Genomic DNA, 15,217 nt, shown 5'->3' with positions numbered 1-15,217 from the left:
TAGACTGGTTTGGTCTTTAATCTTGAGAACATCTCAGATGATTGTTTTTCCCCTTCCTTTTTTGTGTTACTTATCACATAAACTGATTACAGGGCTATGCGACCGATCCCATTTTAATCATGACTCAACTCTGGCTCCAAATGGTCACAAAAACAATGTCATTGAGAAAAATCTATTATTTTGCTACATATTATGGTTTAATGACATACACACTTCAGACTTCCTCTTTTTTTAAGCTACTCAATATAGTGGTCATATACATCAGGTCAGAATACAGAGAAATCCATATTTTTGCCCTATTTGACAACACCGGCCTGTTACAACTGGAAAGGACGGACGCTGTTGCCTGATGAGGATCCCACCAAGGGGTTATTGTACTGTGGTTTGTGATACGTTAGCTTCACAGATGCATTAGTGTGAGTGTTAACCCAGTCACAACTATTACGCTCTTGTCAACTTTCCCACCTCTAAGAAAGAAGGTCAGGATGGCTTCCTCTTTCCTCATGAGGGAAGTTTAATAAACAACAAGAGTTAGAGATGTATGGATGCTTATACAAAAATAAAAGCTACTGCTGAATTTTTTGGGGGGGATAATAAAGTAGCATTTTTCTTTTTCTATCTAAAACAAGTAATATGTAAGTTAACATGTAAGTTAAAGTATGTCGACTGCTCTATTCACAGACATCTGACTTTCAACGGACAGGAAATCCAGCCTGACAGAGTTGGTTTTCGTGTTCAGACAAAAGGTCACCAAACCAGTCAATAATGTCTATATTGTGACGAGTTTCATAGTATAATTATCCTTGTATTTGTTGGCCTGAAGAAGTATGAATGTTTTTTTCTTATAACTTTAGGAAGAAAGAGAGAAAAAGTGTCAAAACGAATAGTATTTATACAAAGTTTGAAACAAACTATAGAATTTGGAAAATCTGTAATGCTGCTTTTTTTCCCCCTTATTTACCATTTTGAATGTACGCGTAACCTGCCGTGAATTTATGTGGCTCGAGCAATGTAGCTCAAAGCCAAGGAAAACAGCTACCCATCACCCAACAAGCAGTGAGGCAGTTGAATGAAACATGCTTGAAACGACCAACATGAAGAGACTGACAGATAAGTAGAACTCTTCAATGTTGGCATTCAAAACCTGCAGGGGAATAGATTTAGCACCAAATTAAGTTTGGCTGCAGATTGTTGCATCTGAATCACTGGTATAAAATTTCCTCTTTTTCCATTTCACCTCCCTTGGGTTATTTCCTTGTCTTGCTGTTATTGGCTGCCAGACTAATCACTGACTGGAGCATCGCAGATGGCACACAGCGACTGCCAGCGCTACCACCAACATACATATGCGGACACCTATGATCTTTGCTTCGGTCGCTCTCTTTGACAAACGCACACGTGCACAAAGAAATGTAAAAATGTATGCAGTCCCAACATATTCTTCATGTGGGTGCAGTGCGTATGACATTATGGCTCTGTTTACTTATGAGTCTGTTTGAAATCTGAGCCAAACAGTATTTGCAGATCAGTCTCTCTATTATAACCCACAAGTAGAACCAGGTGGCTGAGAGAACCAGTGGGGGAGCATCATCCTAAACCAGTGAAAACTAGCAAAATGAGAGAAGAAAAAAAAATAGGGCACAAATTTTTACTTGACTGGGAAAAGGCTGTAAGAGATACCGTTCCTTCCTTCTCACAAGCATTCCTTACATTTTTCCTGACATTCAGAATACCTAGTCAACCAAACCAATAACTGGGAGACTCATTTGTCCTTTTTTTCCCCGTAACACCCACCCAGTGCCCAAGAATGTATATCTGAATAACAGGAGCTTAATGCAAGCAAAGTGTGCATTAAGAGTTATAATTTTCATTTCAACAGTTTCTCAATTGGAGACAGGTCAGAAAATACCATGCAATCTCTAACGTACACATTAAAAACAACAGTTCTGAACCTTAATTACAGCCCTGTCAGTTATTTTGTGCAATGTGGTCCCAGCCTGAAATGTAGAAATGGCTGTATATTACATTAAATTTGACAATAAAAAAAATATTAAGCATCTTTGGATCATACAGTCTGCAATGAAAAAACCACAACATTCTCCTACATGAGTAACAGTCTCATTTTAGTCATTTAGGAGCGCAAAATATGAACCACAAGTCAGCTCTCTTTCTTAAAGTCCTGACAACTATATCCTGCTGACCTGAATGCATCAACTCCACTCAGCTGGCATTCCAATTGAACAACAAACACATAGCAACCAGAGCTCGCGACAGCGTGGCTGTGTTCCTCACCCTCTGTGCTGAGGCCAGGGCTGGAGGTGAAGCTGGCCACATCAACGATCTTTACAGCAAACTGCTGGCCTGTGTCTCTGTTGATGCAGCGCCTCACCACGCTGAAGGGACCCCTGGAAAACACACACATGCTGAGTTAGTCACACACATCTACAAGAAGACAGATCTGCATGTACAGTATATGACTTTTCAGATCCAAGCACAGCAAAAGGCCCGAGAGTTCACTTACAACCCAAACACACATCACCGTGGGTACATATCATTCCAGTGCAATTCTCAGAATATTCTGAGAATATTCTGGATTTACAGTGGGTGGTTAGCTATGCTCCATAGCCTCTATGCTCATGCCAGTGGGAATTACAGACCTATGTGGTGTAGTGCAGCTGTAAAATCTAAAATAAAACCTTTATTATACAGACCTGTGCAAGGGAGACCTACCCTACACAGTTTATTTTAAGGCAAAGGAGGGGGCAGATATTGCAAGGTTGGGTTTCCTCATACAAATGCACTGGAGCCGACAAGCAAAAGCTATAAGGTATGCTTTCTTGAGCTGTATCCAGCATCAGTGAAATTATACTGTAAGGCCAGACAAGAGGGGTTGTGAGGTCGACTGCAAACCAGACTTGCCAATGAGACAAAAGGTGGCTCTCTGAACTCAACCTGCTCCAAAGTGGGTTATGTTCAAAGTTTCAAATTACATTGTCCGTCAAATCCTCCATGATTCTTTTCCCGATCATATCTCTGATTAAATCATGCTTGAACAGCATTTAAATTACATCAGGCAGAAGTAATGAATGTTGATGTTTCACATTGTAACATCGGTGCTTGATCCTTGTTAAACAGAATAGAAATTTACAATTCAATAGTCGTCTTCAAAGTGAGTTAGTACATTTACAATTGATTTTAAATGCTACATTTAAAACATAAATAATAATTACAACAACAGCAACATTCTCAATTCTTTTCAGCATTCATTCTTTCACCTATTATGTAGTTGGGCATGTAGGGATTTTTACCTGAACCAAAAATCAACCTTTTTAAAAATCATGAAACTATGTTTACTCAACAACGCTGTTACGAACTTGATCTAAATTCACAACCGAGGTAAGTCCTATGTCAGCTTTCTGAGCTGGACGATGTTCCTCCAAAGAAGCATTGTAGTGTTATTGTAGGCTGTTACTATGGAAACAATGGAGGAAGGATATGTGTTTTTTATATTTTGTTCCCATCTACAAACTTGTAAAACTGTTGATGTTCAATTAGACAAAAAAAAATAAATAAAATAATAATAATAATAATAATAATAATAATAATAATAATAATAAAAAAATATATATATAATAATAATAATAATAATAATAATAATAATAATAATAATAATAAAAAAAAACACTGATTGAATACATCATTTCTAGAACTATAATCAATTATGTTGCCAAAACGTATAATTCAGAGATACAGCGATGCTGGAGTCCATCCCAGCCACTATCAGAGCAAGAGGCAGAGAACACCCCAGGAAGGACGTCACGCCATCCAAGTATTAAACCATTTTAGATCTAATAAAATGTTTTACAAGGCAGTCTTAAAAGCATGACATTTTTCAAAATTAAGCAGAAGCTTTCCATGCAGCGTCACCACAATGACAGCATGTGGTATCTTTATGTTTTAGCATAACGACACCACACAAGTGTGCTGCTTTGCACAACTGCTTTTATTCCCCAAGTCTTTGAATTGGAGCAAAATTGTTTTTTTAAGATTTCCATTTTCTTTACACAGCCTAAAAAAGAAGCATTAAATGACACACGCCACAGCGCTTTCTATGTGAGCACACAGAGCCTGAAGGCTTTAGTAATGCAGCTGACGATCACCGTCGTGGTCCTAATAATCTCAAACTGCTGTTTTAGTGTACTTTTCAGAGAGAAAAGCTTTGCTGAACTCTGTTAGGACTATACCCTCCTGATCTCAAAAAGTTTGAGAAATATAAAAAAAGGCTGTGAAAACACCTATAGCAGATTTGTTGAAGAACTTTGCTTCAAGCTCTGTTTGATTCAGTTTGTTAAAAAAAAAAAAAAAAAACAGGCAGTGGCACGCAAGCTCTTGGACCATCTATCTCAACTGGCATTACATTGGCAATATGCCATTATCTTTGGCTGGACAAATCCCATTAGGAAAACTGTGACAATGTTCACAATGTAAGACTGCCTTTTCCAAAGCTGACACAAATGCTGTCTAAACAAAAAAAGAAGTAACAAAAAAATAAAAAAAAGCAACATGGGCAACCATATTAACCATTTAAGGAAGCTTCGGTGAAAAAGTGCAACTGTATAAAGTCAATGGGAAAGCATGTGCTGCAGCAGCAAACTCTGGAGTTTGTTTTTTAGAAAAGAGAGAAGGCAGGGGCCCAGAGCAATGACGGACCAAACTGCAGATGACCATGTCCTAGATGACCAGCCCCACTCCGTCATTTAAAATGTCAGATTGTACCGCTTAATTTGCTATCTGGAGCAGCAGTGCCGCTTCCCATATCAGAAATACTTCTCCGAAACGGCTCCCTCCAAATCGTATGAGGCTGATCTTATTTAATGTCAACTAGATCTCTCAAAAAATCTTTACGGTGGACCTTTGGGACTTGTGAACTCTTCAAATATCACGATAAAGGGCTTTTTCTTTTGCAGAACTGGAGTTGCACTTTAAGCTATTCTTGAATTTCTTTATTCAATGGATATTCTTTACTTAATGTTTAAAGGAATACAGTAATCCTTCGCTATAACGCAGTTCACCTTTCACGGTCTCGCTGCTTCACGGATTTGATGCATTCTGATTGGCTAAACAGTCTCCCCACTTCTTCACTTCCAGTGTGTCAATAACATTACGGTTTAATATGTACTGTACATGTACATATACAGCACGTAAAACAGTTTGCCAAATTTAAGTTTGCAAATTTTCTCCAAAACCCATAATGTTGTCAAAACGTTCTGCACCGATTCACCAGTTCATATCAGACTACTCGGGTCGCGGTGGGGCGGTACTCATCTCCGCAATTTGAAAGCCTTGTATAATAATTGTAAAAAAATAAATAAAAAGGTTATTACTTCACGGTAGGGCTGGGCGATTATACGATCTCGATTTGTGATCGCGATCAAATTAAGTTCGATCACGGTGATCAGCTGTGGGTATACTTTCTCGATCACGTGCAAAACATGCTGCAGCAAAGTGCACGACAACCAATCACAACCCGCTTTCCTGGCACCGCGCTGTCTGCATTAATTGATCATGCGCATGACATGCCGCGGCAGTCGGTAAGGATCCAGACGGGAGACGTAGCTCTGTGTTTTACGTTTATTCACCATTCCATGCATAATTCTGGTCCGTTCCTTAAAGCAGGGCTTTCCACAAGCGCCGGCTGCTGGCCATATAGCCGACTACTCGATTAGGTCCAGCCGGCTACTTTAATGACCATTATTTTTTTTAGCCTATAAATATTATTTTTCGATTTTAATAAAATTAAATGTTTTTCTCATAGACTGACAATAATGTCAAACTGAACCGCACTCATTAAAGTTGTGATTCGCTCTGCTTGTAGGCTACACAAATTACTGATCTGATCACCGCCGACTTCATACAGAAACTCCGCGGCCCCGACATGGGTGTGTGCGTGCGTGTGTGTGCGTGCGTGCATGTGTGTGCGTGTGTGTGTGCGCGCTCAGCGGAGTGAATGTGTCGGAGGCAACAAGCAGAGCTCAGCAGATGATTCTTTTGTCACCATAAAAACGGTACGTCCTTATTACTCAGGCTACCCACTACAGAATGTAATCAATTTAATCAGTTTGTATTAAAAAGAAAGCCTAACCGCGTTGCGACGCGCGCCGTACGGTGCGCGTCGCCGCGTACCCTACGCCGTAGGCTCTGCGTTGGTGTAACGCGGGACCATAAATCAGCCTTAGTCCCTTTAGGCTAATACTGTGAGAAATAACCTCTCATAATAGCGGTACTACAGTTAATAAATGTAATAAATGCTCCTACTGCCGTTTCTGCTGGCTAAGTGAGTTTTAACTTCTTAATTACTAACCAGCGTCAGAGTCACGCACAGTACACAAACCGTGATGTTAAAGAGCCACCTTTTGGTCAATTTAAGCAACAGCATCGCCAGCTGCTTGACAGTGGCTCAACTCATGAGTTTACTGTTTTTGTTGTTAATAATGTCATTGCAATTTTATCTATGCAATTGTGAAAAAAAAATGGCAAAATAAATGAAAAACTGTGAACAACCGCATTTTTTGGTTGGTTTACATTTTAAATGATCATGAAAATTTTTTTTGTCTGCTAAAACTACTTGAAACCTTTTTAAACTGCTTAAAACTACCTGTTTGTTGTGCCATTTTCTATATGGCTCTTGTTAAAACATGCTATTTGCTTTATTTGTTAATAGAAAAAAAACTAATCTCTGGTTTCTTTCTATTATATCCCAGAAGGGAGGGGGGATCTTCTGATTTAAAAAAATCGTGATTAAAAATCGAGATCGTTCAATATGGGATAAAAAATCGTGATCACTTTTTTTGCCATATCGCCCAGCCCTACTTCACGGATTTCCGCTATCGTCGTCGTTTTTGGAACGTAAACCCATGAAAGACCAGGGATTACTGTAATTTGTTTTTAAAGTATCAAACATCTCTATATTCACCACACAGCGTGTTTGTGGCAAAAAAAACAAACAGTGCAAGGTACAGCAGAGGGTACCCAGCTAATGGTATCAAGTCATTACCCCCTTTTACAATGGCAAACACCCCGCTTTTAACCTGCTGATCTAGCGTGCCGTGTCTCCCGACCCGGGGTGGCGTGTCGAGCTTTTCCATAAATAGCTCGCCTCCGAGGGTGGTCTTAATGTAAACAGGTCTAATGTAAACAGAACTAACATGCGGTGGCGTGTCGTGGGAGGGATCTGTTGAGTACAACCCACCAGGGGAGGTTTTTATTTATTTAATAAAATAAGGAAACAGCTGATGAGAGTAACAGCAGCAGGAGGTCACAGGTAGGATCTATATTTGCAAGATGAGTAACTGGGGAGACGAGGAGATCCGTAAGCTCCTTAAACTGGCGTATGTCCGGAACCATTAAGGTGGAGGTAACTGTTGTTTGAACAACCGGCAGCAAAAATCACAGAGCCGCGCTTTGCAAGAAGCAAAACCCGGCCAAAACACGCTCATACCGATGCTCATCCATCCTCGTTTTGAAAATGACACCTGTGTGACGGTGTATGAATCCTGCTGATGTAGGGACAATACTTGCCTTCCCTCAACTCGCCTTCAGGCCCGAGGTGACAAATGACCCCCTGCGTTTACACTGCCAACGCGCATTAAACACGTGTTTACCATCCAGCGATATTAGCGGGATCCAATCTGAAAACGCTTACTAACTACTACTACTAACATTGGTGGTTGCTTTTTCTTCAACAAAAGCAAAGTACCAAATACAACATCTAGCTGCTTCCCGAACCATTTCTCACTGCAATATACATAACATACATAAGTAGAAGGATAAGTTAATATGAACAATAGGGATGGGCGGTATGGACAAAAAAATGTATCACAATAATTTCTGGCATTTATCCCGATAACGATAAAAATGACGATAAAAAAAATACCAATTCAACTCCACCTTTGTAACTATAAATCTATCACCACATTCAGTCTTTGGAGCCCCCAAAACACTGCTCTAAAAGAATACTAAATGCTACTAAACTACACCAATTAAATTGAATCAATAAAAACCAGTTAAATTAGTACACCTGTACTGCAAAACTGTAATGACTCAAATGAAACAAGTTTGAAATGTAAGAACAGATTCAACATTTATTCAAACTGTATGGCTTAAACAGTGGGATAACAGTGCAAACAGCAAAAGTACCATTGTCCTTCAAGTTTTCGTAGCTTATAAAATCACAAAGTAGAAAAAAAAACAACCTGATAAATAAAGAAACAGGACAAATAAATAAAAGTTCACTGAAAATAAAATCCAATCAGTGATGACCTCTTCTAAAATAAATAAAATGTGCAAATTAACCTGTGGTTGGAACATGCCACAAATTAGATACTATTGCAATTTTTTTTCGTAATAGTCAAACGTTATATCAAAATGTAACAACCATTTCCTTCTGTTGGGTAACAAAATAGTGCAAAAGACAACATGATGAAGAACAAAAATATATAGCCATCCTCTGCACTCACTGTTTTTTGCAGACTCTGCATTAGGGGTGGGTATTGGGAAGGACCTCACGATACGATATGCATCACGATACACATTGCGATATCCCGATTATTATATTCTACATAGTTCACCGAAAAATTTAAAAATGCATTACACATCTTAAAATCCAAGTTGTATATATGTACATCAGATGATAGTGATGGATCTTAAAATCCGAGTTGCACGTTCATCAGATTATAGTGACAATTCATGGGACAAACTGAGTCAAAACTATGTTTTATTATAACTATACAAGCTAAAGTTACAACTTATTTGTATATGTTTTTCATATTATTTACATCATATGAAATTAACATTAAATTTAGTATGAGGTTGCTTTAATTATGTGGCAAATGATAATAAACACAAGAAAGATGGGTACTAAAACCAAGGACAGGCACAGTGATCAGTCAGTATAGATATAAATCCATAAATAAATAAACCTCTGTCCATTATTTTTCATTTTTTAAGGACAGGCAATTGTGTTATATAAAAAATAAATTATAAAATGAAATAAAACGTGAAATAAAACCTGATCTCAGTGCAGGGCCCTCCCAGGGTTGGTAGAGAGTGGCAATGCCCAGGACTGTCACTTAGGTAGGAGCACTGGGTGATATAATGGGAAAAAAAATCGGGGATAAAAAATATTTAAAAAAAAAAATAAAAAAAAAAAATGTAAAATAAAAAAAAAAAAAAACGATATTCAAATTTTTAATATCGATATTGAATCGGCTGGAAAAGTATCGCGATATATTGCCATATCGATATTTTTGCCCACCCCTACTAATAGATGATGTTTGCTCCTTGTCACTCTTTTTAAATCCAAACCAGTTCCAGAGCTGGAGCTGGAGCCTCGTTTAACAACGAGCTCCTCGCTCTCAGATCCACCTTCCGCCATGTTTGTTAAGGCTGATTTATGGTTCTGCGTTAAATCGGAGTACGGCGTAGGCTCTGCGTCGATTTAACGCAGAACCATAAATCAGCTTTACACAAAAACGTCATCAACGGGAATTTATCGTTTTTACCGCGAGATGACAAATTCTTACCGGAATTTGGGGGATTTGGGGAATTTTTTTGACGGTATATCGTGAACGGTAAAATATCGCCCATTCCTGATGAACAAACATTGTTGTTGAGGATTATGCTTGTCCACTGTTGTTTATGTCGTATTGTAATTACACCACTAAAAACTAGATAGTGCAGTTGTTTTTCTTTTTTCTTGCATTGATGTAGCTCAATGCTGAGCTTCCTTTTGTTTACTTCCCACATGTAGATCAGAAATATCAAATGGACCAAAACTTGATGCGCTCTACAATGATCCCACACAACGTACGATTTGAAGATAGGGTGTCAGCTGTATGGCCATGATATGCTTCTGCTTAAGTATAAACTAACCTTTATCAAATCTTACTGAAGAATATGAATATACTTTACATCCTTCTAATCTAGGCATGGCTATTCTGTGAGAAATGTTCTCCAACAGGATACAGTTCTGCATTGACTGCAGTTTCTCTTCATATTAAAACATCTGACCTAAATTTACGTATGCATTCCCCATTCATCTAAGTACAAACGTCATCTCAGCCACTGCTTCAGTTAAGAGGTCTTCGTGACTCGTGCTCCAGCCATCAGTGCTACAATGAGCCTTAATTATGTCATTTAGAACTTTGATCCTAATATCTTAAACAAAATATGATTTAATTAACCCTGCTCACTGTTTAAAACAGAAAGAGGGGTTTCTTCTGTGTTCTACACTGTGCAGTGGAGTTTCTTCTTTAACAATGTCGTTTTCTTCCCCCTTTAACTTGTCACTTCTGTTTGAATATGAATGAATACAACACACAATCAGTTTTGAGGAACAAAGATAGGACAAAAATTTGCATGTCTGGATCGCACAGCCTTGTAACTTTGAGCCTTGATATTTGACACATTTTTTTATCAGTGAAAAAGTGTTGATAAAAAGCACTTAAAGTAAGGGCTTTTTTGGGGAGGCAGGGGGTGCAATGATATTTGACTTACAAGCACAAACTCATTTCATTGGTGAATCCTTTGTGCACATGAATTTAGAAGTCTCAAGCATTTTAATTTGAGAGCATATTGATCCCATTCTTAATTGAAAGCATTTGATATATCCAAACAAAAATAACAGGCAGGCTGTTCCATTAAAGGCTTCTCTTCCCTTCCCAGTGCTATCATTGATAATCGTTGATAATTAAAAAAAGCACACATACGGAAACAGACCACTCACACATTAAGGATCTCCCAATTTTTGGATTAAAGTGATGGCCGCAGCTATTACTGGTGAATTAACAGACGAACTAGTCCAACGCTGCCAGTTGACTGGATGGCAAAAGCTGTGCATGTTGTGTGGGCTGCAGCAGATTTGCTCTGAAATTTGTGTCACATCTGCAGAAATGATCAACCTAAACAAGCACAAAGGCATGTGTATGTTCCGTGCTAAGGAAACAGTAAAGCACAACACAAGTCTGCAGGAACCCTGTTGATGATCTGATATCTCCATAACCTTTGGCCTTGTGGGTTTATGTGCTGCAGCAGCTGTGTTTGCCCATCATCATTAAGTGGGAGTGGGGGGCTTCGAGTGCATGACGGAGCCTTGTTCAGCCCATTGCTTTTCAAACCGTCTTGTGAAGATTTGGGGTGTACACTCAAAAGCAGCAACTAAATGGATAGAAATAATCCAGAGAAGGAAGAGCCATCCATGAGGTTGGGTTGAATGAACCGTCAGGACAAAGCACCAACTTTCTCTGCCATCTCATTTGTCAATACAGAGGAATAATCAGTTTCAAGGAAAATCAGTATAAAAACTGGCCTGATTTGCTCTAGCTGTGTGAAGCAAGAGAGGGGAGACTGCTATAATCTAATAATTTAGATTAGTTTGCATCATCTGGAATAAATTAATTAATAAATGCAATGACTATTCAACCATGTATAGCAGTTGATTATTGGGAAATAATGAGCTTAATTACAAACTAGAAATGAGGTCATGTAGGGGCCATGTGGACACTTGCAACTATTTTTACTTTGCAACACATATTTAAGACTTTGAGGGTGGAAAGCGGTTTTAACATCATAGAACACAACTATGTTTAAAGTGGATATTTACCAAATTCCAAGACTGTTAAGTGAGGTCTTGAAATGATGTCTGTGACATTTTGTGGTCAAAATACCACAGGGATACAGCCCAACAACATCCTTTTGAATCACATCTTTACTGTTCTGGTCATAGCAGCCAGCGCTACTCCAGCACCTATTGGCAGGAAACGGATGTCAAAGCTCTGTGCTGCTCACTCTGAAGTAGGGGTGGGCAAAAATATCGATATGGCAATATATCGCGATACTTTTCCAGCCGATTCAATATCGATATTCAAAATTTGAATATCGATTTTTTTTTTAATTTTTTTTTTTTTTTTTATATTTTTTATCCCCGATTTTTCTCCCATTATATCACCCAGTGCTCCTACCTAAGTGACAGTCCTCGGCATTGCCACTCTCTACCAACCCTGGGATGGCCCTGCACTGAGCTCAGGTTTTATTTCATGTTTTATTTCATTTTATAATTAATTTTTTATATAACACAATTGTGTGTCCTTAAAAAATGAAAAATAATGGACAGAGGTTTATTTATTTATGGATTTATATCTATACTGACTGATCACTGTGCCTGTCCTTGGTTTTAGTACCCATCTTTCTTGTGTTTATTATCATTTGCCACATAATTAAAGCAACCTCATACTAAATTTAATGTTAATTTCATATGATGTAAATAATATGAAAAACATATACAAATATGTTGTAACTTTAGCTTGTGTAGTTATAATAAAACATTGTTTTGACTCAGTTTGTCCCATGAATTGTCACTGTAATCTGATGAACGTGCAACTCGGATTTTAAGATCCATCACTATCATCTGATGTACATAATACAACTTGGATTTTAAGATGTGTAATGCATTTTTAAATTTTTCGGTGAACTATGTAGAATATAATAATCGGGATATCGCATAATCGGGATATCGCAATGTGTATCGTATCGTGGCTCAAGTATCGTGATGCGTATCGTATCGTGAGGTCCTTCCCAATACCCACCCCTACTCTGAAGTACACCAAATGCATTTTAATCATCACAAAATGCATTTTGTGGTCTTAAAACACAATGCTATATTTTGTTAAACTGCTAATATACCACTGTTCGGCCTTGAGGCAGTGATGGTGGCAAAGGAGTGACTTGGGCATGAGGAAGACTGAGGATGAAATCGGTCAGTCATGCAAGGGTGTGCCAGCAGCATTCTAGCCCACCGTCAGAATATCTAACAAGGTAACTAGCAAGCTAAACATGCCGCAAAAAAATGTAAAGTCCAACAGGATTTCAAGCACAGTAGTCAGAGTCCGCGTTTGTATTACAAACTCGTACAAACTTGTATTTGTCACTCGACTTGGGGCACTAGTCACTCAGTGAACCCTGCTACCATGCTTAGCAACCTGGAAGAGCCTGCACTAGCTGAAGGCAAGCTAGTCTCGCTCCTGCAGCTATGGTGACGTCACAAACACCAGCAGTGATGGGGAAAGTGAGGCTACCACTGCTTTGCCAATGGCTAGAAACCTTTTTTTAAGCATTTTTACAGCGCTGTTTTATACTCTGGGCCAGCTGACAAAAGCAGTCAGTGATCAGAAACGCAAGGTACTTGTGCCTTGTTGCTGGCTGTGGTACCGTCTTCGGACTGTGCAGTGCCATCATGTTTTATGAAATCGCATATTCTACATGTAATATTTCACCTTTGCAAATAAGTCGCTAAAGTAATAGGTTCAGCTATGACTTCAAACACTCAAATAGTGTCAACTGCAGAAAAAGTAAGGGGTTTTCTACCCCCAATAATGCGTCAAATTACGGGGGAAGTGGATATACGATGCAAACGAGCGTCCTCACAGTGGGAAAGCACAAACGTGTGTCCCTACGTGTTAGCAAGCTGAGAGGCCACATACCATACTGACATCACCACAGCTGTGCGGAGTGGGCTCATACAGAAAACACCCACACATGGCTCACATCAGACAGCAGCAGTCATCAAACATTAACCCAAAGTGGCAGCCTTCACAGGCTCCTTCTTAGCTCATTTAAGCTTTCCACTTCATGGAAATCAGAGTCTGGGTGTGCATTTTTAAACTGCCCTGCTGGACAACCAAATCTCTTCAAATCCCACAGCATATTTTCCTTTTCGAGCTAAAGATGACATCAAAAGAATTCCTTTTTGCACAAACATAATTTATTCCCTATATCAACCCCCAAAAACTGAAGGTGTAAAAATGTTTTATTTTTTAAATGCAAAACCTTGAATCATTTGCCCTTCCTGCAGCAAAGCATCATATCTACAATTTGTATGCTGAAGGCTGCATTCAACTAATTGTTATCATCATAACGATAATGATTCAACCATCCAAATTATAAAACAATCTATGAACATTTAAAGACCTAAATGTTGCCTATGACAGTTAATTATCTAGCTCAGAATAAGCCAGAGGACTGAACACTTCACTGGTTCAGAGTGAGTCGTCCAGCGCAACATTGTTGGCTGTAATGAGCACCCCAGGGCAGAAATAAAGAGCAGACTCCAATAGCGCTGCTCAGAAAACTAAGCAAACACAATCATTACAGACGCATCTGATGTATGTAACTCAGTGCTTTGCAAAAACTCAGACAATAAAATAAGTAAATAAAAGGGCATGTGGATAATCCATTGTGCCAATTACATATGTAGATCCCGCTCAATAATATAATATCTTTCACCAGGGTTGATCTAGCTAGAAGGTGACCGAACACCAGTTTATTATTTCTCAATAGCACTAAATCTGAACACTTGAATGAATATTACATGAAAGTACAAGTCAGGCGTGGCGGATGTACACCTTCATTTTATGACCCCTCTTACCCCTCTAGTTGTCATGCACCTATGAAACCTTGACATGTCAGAAATCTGACTTGCTACGCTTTAATAGATTTTGATTTCTTGTGATCTGGCTGGCTGTTCTGAAACCTTGCTGCAATGAAAGCATGCACGCATTTCACCATCAAGCAGCAGTCAAAAGGAGAGGATCTTTGTTGACATGGCGACCATACTGTTGGTTCTGAGAGAACGCGCACAGGACCTCAAACGCAACGCGTTTATTTATCAGAGCTCAGATACATTATAATTAAGTTAAAGGTGTATGCCAGCGGAAAGGTTAGTGGAAATAACAACCTTCAGATAATTACAATAAAATGCCCACAGCTACTGGGGAAAAAGAAAAAAAAGGAAATTAAGTTCTTCTTATAAACTTACTAATGATCTCTTAACATAAATCCCTCTAAACATAGCTTTTGCTACTGTGCGCTTGAAGTGGAAATGATTATTAGACAATTATGGCGCCCCCAGCAGTCTAAAGCCCCATTCAGTGATGCTGCTCTTCTGATACAAGCTGATCACAGACAATAGATGATTCCTCTGAACAATAATACAAGTGTGAAAGGGGAGAGGGGGGATAAAAAGGCTTATGAACACATTTCAAAAAGGAGGCAAGATAAAAGAAATCAACTAGAGACTTGAGGGTGCAAAACAGAACAAACGCTTAACATTTAAAAGGTAGTATCATAGGACAACGTAATAGATCAATTTAATTCATCCACTCTC

General features: G+C 38.8%; 1 protein-coding gene across 13 annotated transcripts in view; it reads right to left on the bottom strand.

Moving 5' to 3' along the window:
- LOC133425306 (peripheral plasma membrane protein CASK-like) overlaps window positions 1-15,217 on the bottom strand; it is a 50,622-nt gene that overhangs the window by 30,462 nt on the left and 4,943 nt on the right. For all 13 annotated transcript variants that reach the window (XM_061716071.1, XM_061716076.1, XM_061716070.1 and 10 more), the window contains exon 3: window positions 2,293-2,405. In XM_061716071.1, coding sequence (XP_061572055.1) covers window positions 2,293-2,405 — 113 coding nt within the window. The remainder of the gene's footprint in view (window positions 1-2,292; window positions 2,406-15,217) is intronic.

The sequence above is a fragment of the Cololabis saira genome, chromosome 24, assembly GCF_033807715.1.
Source record: "Cololabis saira isolate AMF1-May2022 chromosome 24, fColSai1.1, whole genome shotgun sequence".
Taxonomy (NCBI): domain Eukaryota; kingdom Metazoa; phylum Chordata; class Actinopteri; order Beloniformes; family Belonidae; genus Cololabis; species Cololabis saira.
This window is presented reverse-complemented; position numbering and strand designations above follow the sequence as displayed.